Source organism: Cetorhinus maximus, chromosome 6, assembly GCF_964194155.1.
Source record: "Cetorhinus maximus chromosome 6, sCetMax3.hap1.1, whole genome shotgun sequence".
Taxonomy (NCBI): Eukaryota; Metazoa; Chordata; class Chondrichthyes; order Lamniformes; family Cetorhinidae; genus Cetorhinus; species Cetorhinus maximus.
Window position 1 is genome coordinate 23458387 of NC_135884.1, and position 15163 is coordinate 23473549.

The 15163-nt window shown below is 41.4% G+C and overlaps 1 protein-coding gene across 2 annotated transcripts in view; it reads left to right on the plus strand.

Annotated features, from left to right (window-relative positions):
* slc6a1b (solute carrier family 6 member 1b) overlaps positions 1 to 15163 on the plus strand; it is a 43382-nt gene that overhangs the window by 23157 nt on the left and 5062 nt on the right. For both annotated transcript variants that reach the window (XM_078543415.1, XM_078543416.1), the window contains exon 13: positions 9445 to 9545. In XM_078543415.1, coding sequence (XP_078399541.1) covers positions 9445 to 9545 — 101 coding nt within the window. The remainder of the gene's footprint in view (positions 1 to 9444; positions 9546 to 15163) is intronic.

Genomic DNA, 15163 nt, shown 5'->3' on the forward strand with positions numbered 1-15163 from the left:
CCCTGGGAGACTAAAAATCTGTCCATCCCAGCCTTAAATATAGTCAATGATGGAGCACCCATCATGGGGTAGAGAATTTCAAAGATTCATAACCCTTTAAGTGAAGAAGTTTCTCCTCATCTCTGTCCTAAAGGATGACCCCCTTATCCTGAGACTCGGAATTCTCCGAGCCTGCTGGGGGCAGACGTGATAGGTGGCATGTGCAGAAAATATGGCGCTACCTGCTTCACGGCGGCGTGAAGGCAGGTCGCGGTCGTCCGCTCAGCCCGCCAATGGCGGGCCGCGTTTCCCGCCATCGGTCAGCGGGGAGCTAATTGTGATACATTAGCATGTATTTAAAAGGCCGTCCCGCCAGGCTCTTGGAACCCTGCCAAATCGTCCGTCCATGTCAGCGGGAAAGCACGCCCACGTGTTTCACAACAGCATCCAAGCAACGTGCGCTTGGCGGCCTTCACTTTGGGGGAACTGAGGTGAGTGAGCAGCAGCGTTCGCCACAGCTCGCGCATTGTTTACAGGCCTCAGGGGCGCCAGGGGGCTGGGCAAATGATGCCTGGCCCCGGAGGCGACTGCTGGGGAGGGGTGGGGGGGGATGGTGTCCGGGCTGCAGTCTTTTTTGCCTTTGCTGGCCATGTCTCCCGGACAGCGGTGGTGAGCTGATGGCGATGAGCACTTTGCTGGCGGCTGCTTTTTAAAGATGGCAGCTGGCGTGATGCAACTGCGGGGTGATGGCAATTGGGCAAATGAGACCCCACCCACCATGGAAATGGCGCGTTTCCCAGGAATGCATAAATAGTGAAGTGGGCCTGGGAAGATACGGCGTGAAAACCCGCCATTTTCATTGCCGGGTAGGACTCCATTTTACCTGCCCACAGCCGCACTTAGTGCAATTCTGGGAAAATTCCGCCCACTGTGCCCCCATGTTCCAAATTCCCCAGGCAAGGCAAACAACTTTGCAGTGCTGGCCCTGTCAAGCTCATTCAGAATCTTGTATGTTTCAATGAGATTACCTCTCATTCTTCTGAACTCCAGAAAATAAGGACTCAATTTACTCAGCCTCTCATCATAGGTCAACCCTCTCATCCCAGGGACCAATCTGGAGAAATAAATGGTTGATGCCCAATTAAAAAGTGAATACATTGATGTAGCAGTCTGGAAGTACATGAGAAGACTTCTCAAGCAATTAATCTCAACATCTCTTAAAATGGAGCAGTGATTCCTTTTCAAAGTGAGTGCCAGTAGAATAACAGAATCCAGCAATGCCTCTGCCTAGCAGATTACTTCAACATCGATTTGTTGCTGACAAAATATAACACACAATTTAAACATGTAAATTTCACATGTAATTATTTAAATTCTGAGACTGGAAACTTTGAACTTTTTGATGTATTTCAGAGTTTCTGCTTTGAACATTGCCCAGGGGTGCAGTGTGGCTGCCACATTTATATTGATACAACTGAGGTTCAGGTGTGCATCAATACTAGTGTCAGAACAGCCCAGGGATCAGATCTGTACCTCATGCCTGCACATATGGAAACAAACTCTGTGAGACCTCTTGCCAAAGCTTGTCTCAGAGTGCTTTCACTAGTCTGAACTGCCTTACACATTTAACATAAATCCAGAGTTAAGTTGCAGCCTGACTCCAGAGTGATTATCAGATTCCGATTCTGGGTTTAGGGTGCATTGCTACTAGAGCACTGGCTTGAGGTGAAACAACTTCAAATTAATTCTCCTGTTGTAGAGTAAATGCACCCTCACACTGCTTTGAGTTGGCACTGATCATCACTGTAGGTCAGCCCATGGCGCAGCCGCATGCTAAATGATAATCAGCAATTTTCTTGGAGATTTATAGCTTCACTGCCGTTTTCTCATGATGTTGGCCTTGGGATACAAGACACAGTAAGTTTTGTAGATGGGAGCAGACAGTTGCAAAAGGACATAGAACAGTCTAAGTAAATTAACAAAACAATGGCAGATAGAGTTCAATGTGGGCAAGTGTGAAGTCATCCAGTCTGGATCTGAGAAAGTCAAATCAGAATATTCCCCTAATGTTGAAAGATGTGGAACTCCAAAGGAACAAAGAGATTGAGGTGTCCATGTGCACAAATCACTGAAAATTAGTGCACAGGTAGATAAGATGGTTAAAAAGGCTAATTGGAATTTTGGAATAAAAACAAGAACAAATAAAAAACAAAGATTTCCAGCATCCGCAGTATTTTGCTTTTGTATTGTAATGGAATGTTGACCTTTATCACAAGGAGCTGGATTTTCAAACTGAGGAAGGAATGTTTCAGTTACACAGAGAATATGCAGATCCCATGTGGAGCTCGGAACTCAGTTCTGGGCATCAAACCTCAGTAAAGATATATAGGCCTTTGAAAGGGCACAGTGCAAATTCACCAAAATGATAACAGGATATAAGGAGGTAAATTATGAGGCCATGGTGCAGGGGTGAATCATTTGAATGGAGATAAGAAATAATAAAGGAAAGAAGTCACTGGTGGGAGTAATTTATGGACCTCCTAACAGTAGTTACATACTAGGACAGAGGATACATCAAGAAAAAATAAAGAAAGGTAGTGCAATAATCATGGGTGACTTTAATCTTCACATTGATTGGACAAATCAAATTTGCAATGGTAACCTGGAGGATGAGTTCATAGACTGTATTCAGGATAGTTCCTTAGAACAATACATTCTGCAACCTACCAGGGACCAGGCTATTTTCAACCTGGTAATGTGTAATGAGGGAGGATTAATTAAGGATATCTTAGTAAAGGATCCTCTAGGCAAGAGTGATCATAACATGATAGAATTTCACATTCAATTCGAGAATAGGAAATGTGGGTTCATAACTAGTGTCTTAAACTTAAATAAAAGCAATTACAAAGGTATGAAGACAGAGTTGGCTAAAAAGGACTGGGAAAATAGGTTAAAAGGTAAGACAGTAGACATGCAGTGCTGACATTAAAGAATATATTTCATAAGTTTTTACAAAGATATATTCCATTGAGGAAGAACGACTACTAGAAGGATGCACCATCCATGGCTAACTAAGGAAGTTAAGGGTGGTATCAAATTGAAAGAAAAGTCATTTAGTGCTGTGAAGATTAGTGATAGGCCAGAAGATTGGGAAAGCTTTAGAAACCAGCAAAGGATTATTTAAAAAAACAATAAAGAGGGAGAAATTGGAGTATGAGGCAAAACTAGCTAGAAATATAAAAACAGACAGCAAAAGTGTCTACATGTATATAAAAAGGAAAAGAGCAGCTAAAGTGAGCATTGGTCGCTTAGAGGGTGAGACTGGGGAATTAAGAATGTGAAAAGCATCCCAAGTATCATTGAAAATCAAGACACAAAAGGGAGGGAGGAGCTTTGAACAATCAGTATCATAAAAGAAAAAGTAATGGAAATACTGATGGGACATAAGGCTGACAAGTCCCCTGGACCTGGTGGGTCTGCATTCTAGGGCCTTAAAAGAAGTGGCTGCAGAAAGAGTGGATGCATTGGCTGTAATCTTCCAAAATTCCCTAGATTCTAGAAAGCTCCCAGCGGATTGGAAAACTGCAAATGTAATACGACTCTTCAAGAAAGGAGGGGGATAGAAAGCATGCAGAAACCATAGACCAGTTAGCCTAATGTCTGTATTTGGGAAGATGATACAATCCAATATTAAAGAGTAAGTAGTAGGACATTTAGAAAATCATAATACAATCAGAGTCGACGTGGTTCCATGAAAGGGAAATCATGCTTGACAAATTTATTAGAGTTCTCTGAGGATATAACAAATAGAGTGGATAAAGAGAAACCAGTAGATGTAGTGGACTTCCAAATGGCATTCAATAAGGTGCCACATAAAAGGTTACTACACAAGATAAGAGCATATGGTGTTGAGGCGATATATTAGCACGGTTAGAAGAGTGGCTAGCTAACAGGAAACAGAGAGTCCGGATGAGTGGGTCCTTTTAAGGCTTGGAAACTGTAACTAGTGGAGTGCAACAGGGATCTGTACTGGGGCTTCAACTATTTGCGATCTATATTAATGACTTGGATGAAAGGACAGGCTTTATTATAGCCAAATTTGCTGATGATAAGAAAAAATAGGTAGGAAAGCAAGCTGTGAAGAGGATACAAAGGCCAGAATTTTCCAGCCTCTCAAGTCAGCAGGATCTTCCGGTCTTGCTGATGTGAACGGAGATTTCAATAGCTCGCCAGCCCCACTGCAGTGGGGAGGGGCTGGAAAATTCCAGCCAAAGAGTCTGCAGTGAGAAATAGATAGGTTAAGTGAGTGGCCAAAAATTTGGCAAATGGAGTATAATGTGGGAAAATGTGAGCTTGTCCTCTCCGGCAGGAAGAATGCAAAAGCAGAGAATTATTTAAATGGAGAGAGACTGCAGAATGCTGTGGTACAGAAGGATATGGGTGTCCTTGTACATGAATCACAAAAAGTCAACATGCAGGTACAGCAAATAAACAGAAGGCAAATGGAATGTTAACCTTTACTGCAAGGGTGATGGAGTATAAAATTGGGTGAGTCTTGCTACAAATGTACAGGGCATTGGTGAGACCACACCTAGAGTACTCTGTGTAGTTTTGGTCACCTTACTTAAAGAGGGACATACTTGCATTGGAAGCAGTTCAGAGAAGAGTCACCAGGTTGATTCCTGGAATGAAGGGGCTGGTCTTATGAGAAAAGGTTGAACAGGTTGAGCCTATAGTCATTGGAGTTTAGAAGAATGATAGGTTATCTAATTGAAATATATAAGATTCTAAGGGAGCTTGACAGGGTAGATGCTGAGAAGTTGTTTCCTGCTGTGGGGAATCTAGAACTAGGGAAACAGTTTCAAAATAAGTGATCTCTCATTTAAGACAGAAAGGGGGAATTTATTCTCTCAGAGAATTGTGAATGTTTGGAATTCACTCTCCACAGTGAGCACTAGAGGCTGGTTGATTGAATATATTCAAGGCTCAGTTCAACAGATTTTTGATTGAAAAAGGAGTCAAGGGTGATGAGGAACAGGCAGGAAAGTGTAGTTAAGGCCAAAGAGATCAGCCATGATCTTTGGATTGGCAGTGCAGGCTTGAGAGGCTGATTAATGGCCTACTCCTGCTCCTAATTTTTATGTTCTTATAAACTCAGCTGATCAATTACATTGTTAAGGTTTGTTAATGTCAACTACCTTGTTAAGGCCAAGAGAAACAAGTGATGGGTATTAATTGTCTTTGAGCACATAAATAGGAGATAGCTGGGTCACTAGGTTGTGTGGGAGGAGAACTGTGAGACTGAACAAGTCCATAAACTCAACAAAGAAGAGATCTTATGTCTTGGTTTCAGCTTCACTGATTGAATTGAATCCTGTTAACATCTGGGTGATCTAATGGAGGTATTTAAAATGATTAAGGTATTCAATAGTGTAGATACAGAGACACTAATTCCTCTGGTGTGGAAATCCAGAACAAAAGGGCATAATCTTAAAATTAGAGCTAGGCAAATCAGGGGTGAAATCAAGAAGCACTTTTTCACACAAAGGGTTGTGGAAATCTGAAGCTCACTCCCCAAAAGGCTATGGATGCTGAGTCAATAGAATTTTTCAGAATTAAGTTTGATTAATTTCTATTCATTAAGAGATATCAAAGGATATGGAACAAAAGCAGGGAAATGGAGTTGGGGTGCAGATCAGCCATGACCTAAACATATGGCAGAACAAATTCCTGGAGCTGGGAGGCCCACTTCTGTTCTGCATCAGCAGCAATATTAATATGTTTAAAATAAAGTTTGTCACCTCTGCTTAAAAAAAATGGAGAAAGAAATTCAATGCAAATTATACTCAGCATTTGCACCCTGGTATTCCATGACATATTTCAAGGCCATTAAAAATAAATTACTTGAGGAGCATAAGTTCAAGCAAAAATGTGGCACTCCATGGTAGCTGACCTTAATATGACCAGAGATGGTGTAACACAGATTCAACTGATTCTAACAGGGTATCATACTGTGCAGCTAATAGCCTGATAATGGTAGCTTTGGTATAATTGCATCTCTAGGCTTATATTCATAGAAATAGAATCAATTTATAATTCTTCTATTAAACATTCAGTTGCAGTCATCAAATGATTCAATTTCTTTTGCTGTGTATGAAATCTTCAGCCATCTTATATTGTGCAGAGGTAATCTGTTACTGATATCCATGTTGATTATGTAGCTGTAGCAACCATAAATACAACAAATGACAGATGCAAGTGTCCAGCCTTCTGGTACTGCATATGTGCTTTATTTTAGGCTTTTTGTTCACCAAGGAATATTGTTTCAATGTTTATCAGCTCTCACTGTTTTTCTGATGTGCTTACACATAAGGGGGTGAATTTTAATTTTGGTGTAAGAGTCCAGAAAAAGAGGGAGAATCCTCTATAGATATTTACCCCTTCCCATCTTCTTAAAATGGCAGATTTTAAACAGAATCTTCATTCTCCACCCATTACAATTCAACTTTCCTGCCAGAACAAGGGAAGGTTCATACCATCAGGATAGTCAAACTTCAAATAAAAACAGAATGAGCTGGAAATACTCCATCAGTCTGGCAGCCTCTGTGGAGATAGAAATAGAATTAACATTTCCAGTCAATGACATTTCATCTGAACTCAGTCAATAGGCAGGTTTCACTTTGTTTGGCAAAGTTATGTAATCTTCAGTAATTCAAATGGGAAAAAGTGAGCAGTTTCCTTTTCATTGTTTGTGTTTGTTAAGAGAAAGGTGAGTAGAAGAGAAAGAAGGGGTTTACAGAAAGAAGCAACACAATATAGAACACACTTCTGAAAAATGCATTTCGAAGAAATTAAAGAAACAAGTCAACATGTTTTAATTGGCAATAGGACAGAATTGTTTTGTGACTGTCCCACTAATGTCAGAAAGAAAGAAGAGAGCCTGCAGAGAATGTCACAATTGGGAGAGACAGTTGTGAAAAAGAATTGAACAGATGAAAAAGTCATGATAGTTGGGAATGAAAGTGAAAAGATAAGGCAAGATGAAATCTTCAGCTGAGGAAAAACTCTGATCAAAAATCAGTATCAACCTAGAAATTGTCAACGCCATTGTTCATCAGGGATAACAACCAAGTAAAATAAGAGTTCATGGAACAATTAAACAATTAAATAGTGCTGAATGGTTGCCGGATTTTCCTCCTGCAACACTTAGCTAGATGACCTAAATTATTTTGCATTGTATTAAAAATAAGGATTCTTTAAATTAGCAATGAAGAATCAAATAATTATCTGACTCAATATTTCACTCCAAGATCTCATGAAAAGCTTCTTCATTGTTTCAGCCTATTAATATTTTGTTGTATAGCATCGCATCAAAATATTCCTGATGGTCTACATTTTCACAGAGTAGTCTATCAAATATAGAAATGCCCAGCATTTACTTTCAGGCATCCTGTCCATTCCAAGATTTACAATTGAGGTGCAAGATCCTTCTTAATGTCTTATCCTTCTTACCTTCAAATAATAATCATGTTACTAATTCAGTTACTTGGAAAAGATTCAGTCGCTTGCTGCAAACTCCCAGAGGAACATTCAAAATTGTTGCCAGTCAAACATGGCATTCGTCAGAATGAAACAATCTATTTTTGCAAAAGGATAAATTCTCAGAAACCAGTTGGTTTTAGAATCAGCATAATCTCCTCTGGACTATCTCAGGCATTTTTCTGTGTTTTCCTATAAAGCTTTTTCCCACCAAGGCTAGAATATCTGACAGGCTTATTTCTACCTCAATGTGTTTGTTTTAAGATTTCCTAGGAAAGAAGACTTAAGTATTGCTCAATATGTAGCTTCAAGCATGCGTAAGTGAGCCCAACTGATAATCTTAAATTGGTTGTCAGTGTAATTCTTAGCATGTGTGCTAGAAGCTACATATATTCATATGCAGAACCCTGTCCTTTGCAAACAGAAAGAACATGTCCATGCATTGCACCTTTTTCAACTAAACAAAAGCTTGAGGGACAGCCATCCCCTGGTTCATTCACCTGGCAATGCCTTGACCAATCAGAGCCACTTGCCAACTGATCAGCACCCTCTTCTCATGCAATATAAATTATTGTTCCCTTTGAGATTCGGTATTCTTCCGAATCTATTCTAAGTGTAAGATGGAAAGCTTCAACAGCATAAAGGCAAAATACTGCGGATGCTGGAAATCTGAAACAAAAATAAAAAATGCTGGAAAAACTCAGCAAGTCTGACAGCATCTGTGGAGAGAGAAACAGAATTAACGTTTTGAGTCTTCAGCTCTAAAGAAGAGTCATACAGACTCAAAATGTTAACTCTGTCTTTCTCTCCATTGATGCTGTCAGACCTGCTGAAGTTTTCCAGCATTTTTTGTTTTAGCTTCAATAGCATGTTTCTTTTATCAGCAGTACTCAAGTTCTGTACTATCAAGTGGCAAAAGAAAACTTACTTTTACTGATACTCAGAATGCGATTCCATTAAGGCCTAATGAGAGATTAAAAATAATAATGAGAGATTAAAAACTGCCTCTCCACCAGTGACATGAGAGAGATGTATACATTTTGTCTTTGTTCTGTGACCAAAAGGTCAAGGGTGTAGTGAAGAGAAATTGCTACGACCAGAGGGCAATATAAATTAATTAATTACAACTGATGAGGGGGAAGCGGCTGTGCAAAAGGACTGTACATCAAACTGAAAGACTGTTGAAAGTAATAGCTGAGCAGTAACAGGGCAAATGTACAAAGAATAATAGATAATTCATCAGAATGGCGAGCCCAATGGTTGTAATTGTTAAATGATCACAGTGCACTTGTTATTAGGTAATTGAGAAACACTGTTTATCACATTCCCAAATTAATCAAAAACAGACACTTCAAATGCATATTGTTAAGAAGTAGTCAGCTGTCAAAGGTTAACCTATTTGTGCATGTGCAGAACACACATACACCAAATAAAATCCTGCAAGATAGCTCTGACGCTCAGGCTTTACAGAAGTATATTTGTTTAAACCACACAATTTACAAATTCCATCTGTTCTTAATGTGTCATTAGGCTATATTGATTTGTCCACAATGTTTTAAAATTGCTCAGCGATAGGTTGTGTACCATAAAACATGTAGAAAAGTACCTACTTAGCTTTCAGATCACTTCTTCATTAATCCATGCTGTTGGGAAAAATACATGTTCATAATATTGTTTTCAGTTGCAACACATTTCATAATATTTTAGGGTTTTAATTTAAACATTGCCACTACCCTCCACACAGAAAACACATCATCTGTAGTAATGTTTTATTTGTTTAGCAAGTTAATAGTATAATAAATTAATGAATTATTACACTCTATTTAGCTAGTACTGAGTGTCAACCCAGATGTGAATGTGCTTCGTATTATTGCATTTACTTATTTGGAATGTGAATACCAGTAAATTGATATTTTCTTCCTTCAGGAGTGAACAGGTTCTTTGATAATATCGGGGAGATGGTTGGCCACAGACCTTGTCTTTGGTGGAAACTTTGCTGGTCCATTTTCACTCCAATTGTTGTGGGGGTAAGGTATAGCATGCATACCACTTAGTGTCAAAGGAATTACTTATTAGTCCAAATAAACTGTAATGTGTTCCATTACATGTACCACAAAAGTTACTTCACAAATCAGTCATAAGGGCTACATCCTCTAGTTGTGACATTTCTTGAGTGGTCTCACTTGCTGGAAGGGGTGAGAAAAGGCTACACCATGGAATTTTCAGGTCCTGCTGGTGGTGGGAATGTAGGTGAGTGGGGATGGAAAGTATCAGCACTGGCTGACATGCCAGTTTCCCAATGCCCCCTCCTGGCGCCAGCTAGTTTCACCAGGATTTGGGGAGGGGGCCGTCCCAGACGGTCCGTCCAAACCATTACGAAGGCCAACTAACATTGTTAAAGAGCTCATCGGAACATAGGAACAGGAGAAGGCTGTTCAGCCTTTTAAGTCTGCTCTGCCATTCAACTAGATCATGGCTGATCATCTGCCTCAACCCCACTTCCCACATTATCCCCATATCTCTTGATGTCATTAGTATCTGGAAATCTATTGATCTCTGTCTTAAACATGTTCAATGATTGAGCTTCCACAGGCCCCTGGGTTAGAGAATTCCAAAGATTCACCACCCTCTGAGTGAGGAAATCCCTCCTCATCTCAGCCATCAATGGCCTACCCCTTATTCTGAGACTCTGTCCCCTGGTTCTAGATCTCCCAGCCGGGGGAAACATCTTTTCACATCCACCTTGCCTAGCTCTTTGAGAATTTTGTAAGTTTCACAGAGATCACCTCTCATTTTTCTAAACTTTAGAGAATCCAGGCCCAGTCTCCTCAATCTTACTTCATAAGACAATCCTGGCCATCCCAGGAATTAGTTTGGTGAACCTCTGCTGAACTCCCTCTATGTCAAATATATCCTTCCTTAAGTAAGGGGACCAAAACCATACACAATGCTCCAGGTGCAGTTTCACCAAGGCTTTATACAATTGAAGCAAGACATCCTTACTCCTGTACTCAAATCCTCTTGCGATAAAGGCCAACATACCATTTATCTTCCTTATTGCTTGCTGCATCTCCATGTTAGCTTTCAGTGACTTATGAATAAGGGCACCCAGGTCCCTTTGCACATCTACACTTCCCAATCTCTCATCATTTAAGAAGTGTGCTCTCCATCCATTTCTCCTACCAAAGTGGATAACCTCACACTTACCCACATTATATCTCATTGCCATGTTCTTGCTCACGCACTAAGCCTGTCCAAATCCCCTTGAACCCTTTTTGCATCCTCCTCACAGCTAATATTCCCACCTAGTTTTGTGTCATCTGCAAACTTGGAATTATAACATTTGGTCCCCGCATCCAAATCATTGATATGGATTGTGAACAGCTGGGGCCCACATACTGATCCTTGTGGTTCCCCACGAGTCACAGACTGTCGATCTGAGAATGACCCATTTATTCCCATTCTGTTTTCTGTCTGTTAACCAATCCTCAATCTATGCCAGAATATTACCCCCTATGCCATTTTCTCTAATTTTGTTTACTAATCTCCTGTGTGGAACCTTATTAAAAGTGCCCTGAAAATCCAAATATATCACATCCACTGGTTCCCCCTTATCTAATCTGATAGTAACATCCTCAAAAAACTCCATAGGTTTGTCAAACATGATTTCCCTTTCATAAATCCACGTTGACTCTGCCCAATCAGATTATTATTTTCTATCACATCCTTTAGAATAGACTCTAGCATTTTCCTTACTACTGACGCCAGGCTAACATGTCTGTAGTTCCCCGTTTTCTCTCTCCCTCCTTTCTTAAACAGTGGGGTTACATTTGCAACCTTTGAAACCGCAGGCACCATTCCAGAATCTATAGAGTCTTGAAAGACAACCACCAATGCATCCACTATCTCTATAGCCGCCTCTTTCAATATTCTGGGATATAGGTCATCAGGTTCCAGAGATTTATCAATTTTCAATCCCATTAATTTAATTTCTCCAATAATACATTTTTACTAATACTAATTTCCTTCGGTTCCTCATTCTCACTAGTCCCTTAGTTTGCTATTATTTCTGAGCTATTTTTTGTATCTTCCTCCAGGAAGAGAGAAACAAAGTAATTACTTAGCTTTTCTTCCATTTCCTTATGTTCCATTATCAATTCTCCTGTCTGAGCCTGTAATAGACCCACATTTGTTTTTGCTGACCTTTTCCTTTTCTCATACCTATAGAAGCTTTTACACAGTCCATTTTTATATTTCTCACTAGTTTACATTCATATTCTATTCTCCCTTTATCAGTTTCTTGGTTCTCCTTTGTTGAATCCTAAAATGCTCCCAATCCTCAGGTTTACTGTTTTTTTGGGCAATTTTATAGAGTCTTCTTTTGATCTAATACAATCTTTAATTTTCTTTGTTGGCCACAGTTGATTCATTAAGAGCTACTTAAGGAGGATGTTGTGACTTTCATGAGGGTGCACAGACTACTTGCGCTATCTGTGGCAGACCAGCTGAAAGGAGTGGACTGACAGTGGGGAACCAGTCATGGCCACCACAGGGAATTAGCTAGGCCCAGGGCTTGAGCACAAAACTCTATGCTGGTACTCCAGTGTGATACTGAGGGAGTGCTGCACTCTCAGATGTGTTTTCTATCAAATGAGACCTTAAACTGAGGCTCCATCTACCTACTCGAGTGGATGTAAATATTACCATGGCACTACTAGTGGGAGATTTTGGTGTAGTGGTAATATCACTGGATTAGTAATTCTAAGGCCCAGGCTAATGCTCTGGGGACATGAGTTCAAATCCCATGTTGGTAACTGGTGGAATTCAAATTCAAGCAAAATAAAAAATCTGGCATTGAAAGTTAATCTCAGTAATTACGATCATGAAACTATCAATGTTTGTCATAAAAACCTATCTGGTTCACTTTTCTTTGAGGAGGGAAATCTACCTTACCTGCCCTGGCCTACATGTGACTCCAGACCTACAGCAATGTGGTTGACTCTGAAATGGCCTAGCAAGTCACTCAGTTCAAGGACAATTTGGGATGGACAACAAATGCTGGCCTTTTCAGCAATGCCAATGTCTCATGAAAGAACTTTTTTTAAAAAAATCAAAAGAGCAGATGAGTTATCCCTGGTTAATATTTATCCCTCAATCAACATCACAAAAAGCAGATTATCTGGTCATTATCACATTGCTGTTTGTGAGAGATTGCTGTGTACAAATTGTTGTGTTTCCTACATGTCAACAGTGCCAACAATGGTAAAAGTAATTCATTGGCTGTAAAGTGCTTCGCAACGTTTAGCGGTTGTGTAAAGCACTATATAAATGCAAGTCTCTCTTTTCTTGAATAAAAGGGTGAATGATGCAGAGGGGGCCTCACCCATTGGGAAACAAGTGCCATCAATTCAGCACATGTAGGGGGAGAGTAGACAGCAAGCGCTTGGGCAATATGGGGAATCATCACCCTCCTGGCAATATGGGGCTTAAGAGGAGTGTTCAAGACTGCCGAGAACAATTGGGTGGGGTCACGGTGGAGAGCAGGGGTGGGTGGGTTGTAGCACCTGAGTACAGGGAAGGCTGCAGATGGCAATGAGGGCAACTCTCAGATTTTGGGCCCAGTGGTGATGAGAAGCATCACCATCTGCAGGAAGAGCACAACTGCTGCTGCTGGTCTAGGTGGAACCTCCTTTTCTATGACTCCTGAGGCGCTGCAGCTGTGCCCATCTGAGGAGGGCTGTATCTGTACTCCAACCTCCAAGTGGGACTTCCCACATCTACCTCTGCCTCAGGCACTTCCTCTTGCACACTAGTGCCATGCACCTCACCCAGTGCTACCTTATCTAACCATGCACCAGGACCCACCAAGGTGAATGTGTCTGAGCTGGTGGATGGTGTGTATGTAAGGTGTGATAGTGCTTCGCTGCTGCTCCTCTTGGCCTGGTAATGGTGAGAGGATTGATTCCCTTGGCTTGATGTCTGCACCTGTGGGAAGAAGGGAACATGAGAACTAGCCTCTGCATGTGCTGAAGCTTCCCAATGGAACTCTGTATTCAGTGTGCCATCACACAGGGTGGAGTGCGATGCTTTCCTTTAATGAGCACTTTACTCTCTCTAATCACCATCTCCACAAGAGTGCCCATTTCACCATAGCCATGATCTGTAATCTTGCCTATTTCCATCGCTGCCTCCTCCATAGGTGTGATGACTTGAAGGTAAGGTACCCCTCCATCGTCTGGGCCCTCTCTTACTCATTATGTGCCCACTGCTCCTACAAGGACAAGAGACAGTGAGATAAGACACTGCTGTCCTCCATGGTCAATGCCAGCTGTTCCAATTCATTAGAATGCCTGTATCAGTGCTGGCAGGTCACATAGTATATTGGAACATTTTCAAAGCTGTCCCCTTCATAGTCCTGGCCATCTCTTTGGGACCCGATCTTAAGTTCTGCTCATTCTGAAAGCCTGCATTGTTTTCCTAAGCCTCCCCTGCTGGGCCTTCCCATTAGTATTAAGCTTAATATTTTACATCCAGTCAACAGATTTTCTAGAGAGTTGCATATTGGTAACCCCCAATCAACAATAGCGGTGTAACCCCTTATCAACATTCATGGGGTTACCATTACCAGAAACTGAACTGGACTAGCCACATAAACACTGTGGCTACAAGAGCAGGTCAGAAGCTAGGAATCTTGTGATGAGTAACTCGCCTCCTGACTCCCCAAAGCCTGTCCACCATCTACAAGGCACAGGTCAGGAGTGTGATTGAATACTGTCTGGTTGCCTGGATGAGTGTAGCTCCCACAACACTCAAGAAGCTTGACACCATCTAGGACAAAGCAGCCCACTTGATTGGCACCCCTTCCACAAACATTCACTCCCCCCACCACCAACGCACAGTGGTGGCAGTGTGCACCATCTACAAGATGCACTGCAGCAACTCAACAATGCTCCTTAGATAGCACCTTCCAAACCCATGACCACTACAATTTAGAAGGACAAAGGAGATAGATGGGAACACCACCATTTGAAGTTCCCCTCCAAGCCACACACCATCCTGACTTGGAAATATATCACCATTCCTTCACTGTCGCTAGATCAAAATCCTGGAACTCCCTTCCTAGTGATGATTGGCGGAAACTATGGTGTAGTAATCCAGAAGCCCAGTCTAATATTCTAGGGGCAAGGGTTCAAGTCCCAACACGGCAGCTGGTGGAATTTTAATTCAAGTAATAATCTTGAATTGAAAAGCTAGTCAGTAAGGGTGACCATGAAACCATTGTCAATTGTAGTAAAAACCCATCTGGTTCACTAATGCCCTTTAGGGAAGGAAACCTGCTGTCCTTGCGTGGTCTGGCCTACATGTGACTCTAGGTCCACAGCAATGTGGTTGTCTCTTAACTGCCTTCGGCAATGGTGTGACAAGCCACTCAGTTTGAGGGCAATGAGGGATAGGCAAAAAATGCTGGCCTTGCCAGTGATGCCCACATCCATGACTGAACTTAAAAAAACAGCGCTGTGGGTGCACCTGCACCACATGCACTGCAGCAGTACAAGAAGGCAACTCACCACCACCTTCTCAAGGGCAATTAAGGGTGGGCAATAAATGCTGGCCTAGCCAGTGATGCCTACATCTCATGAAAGAA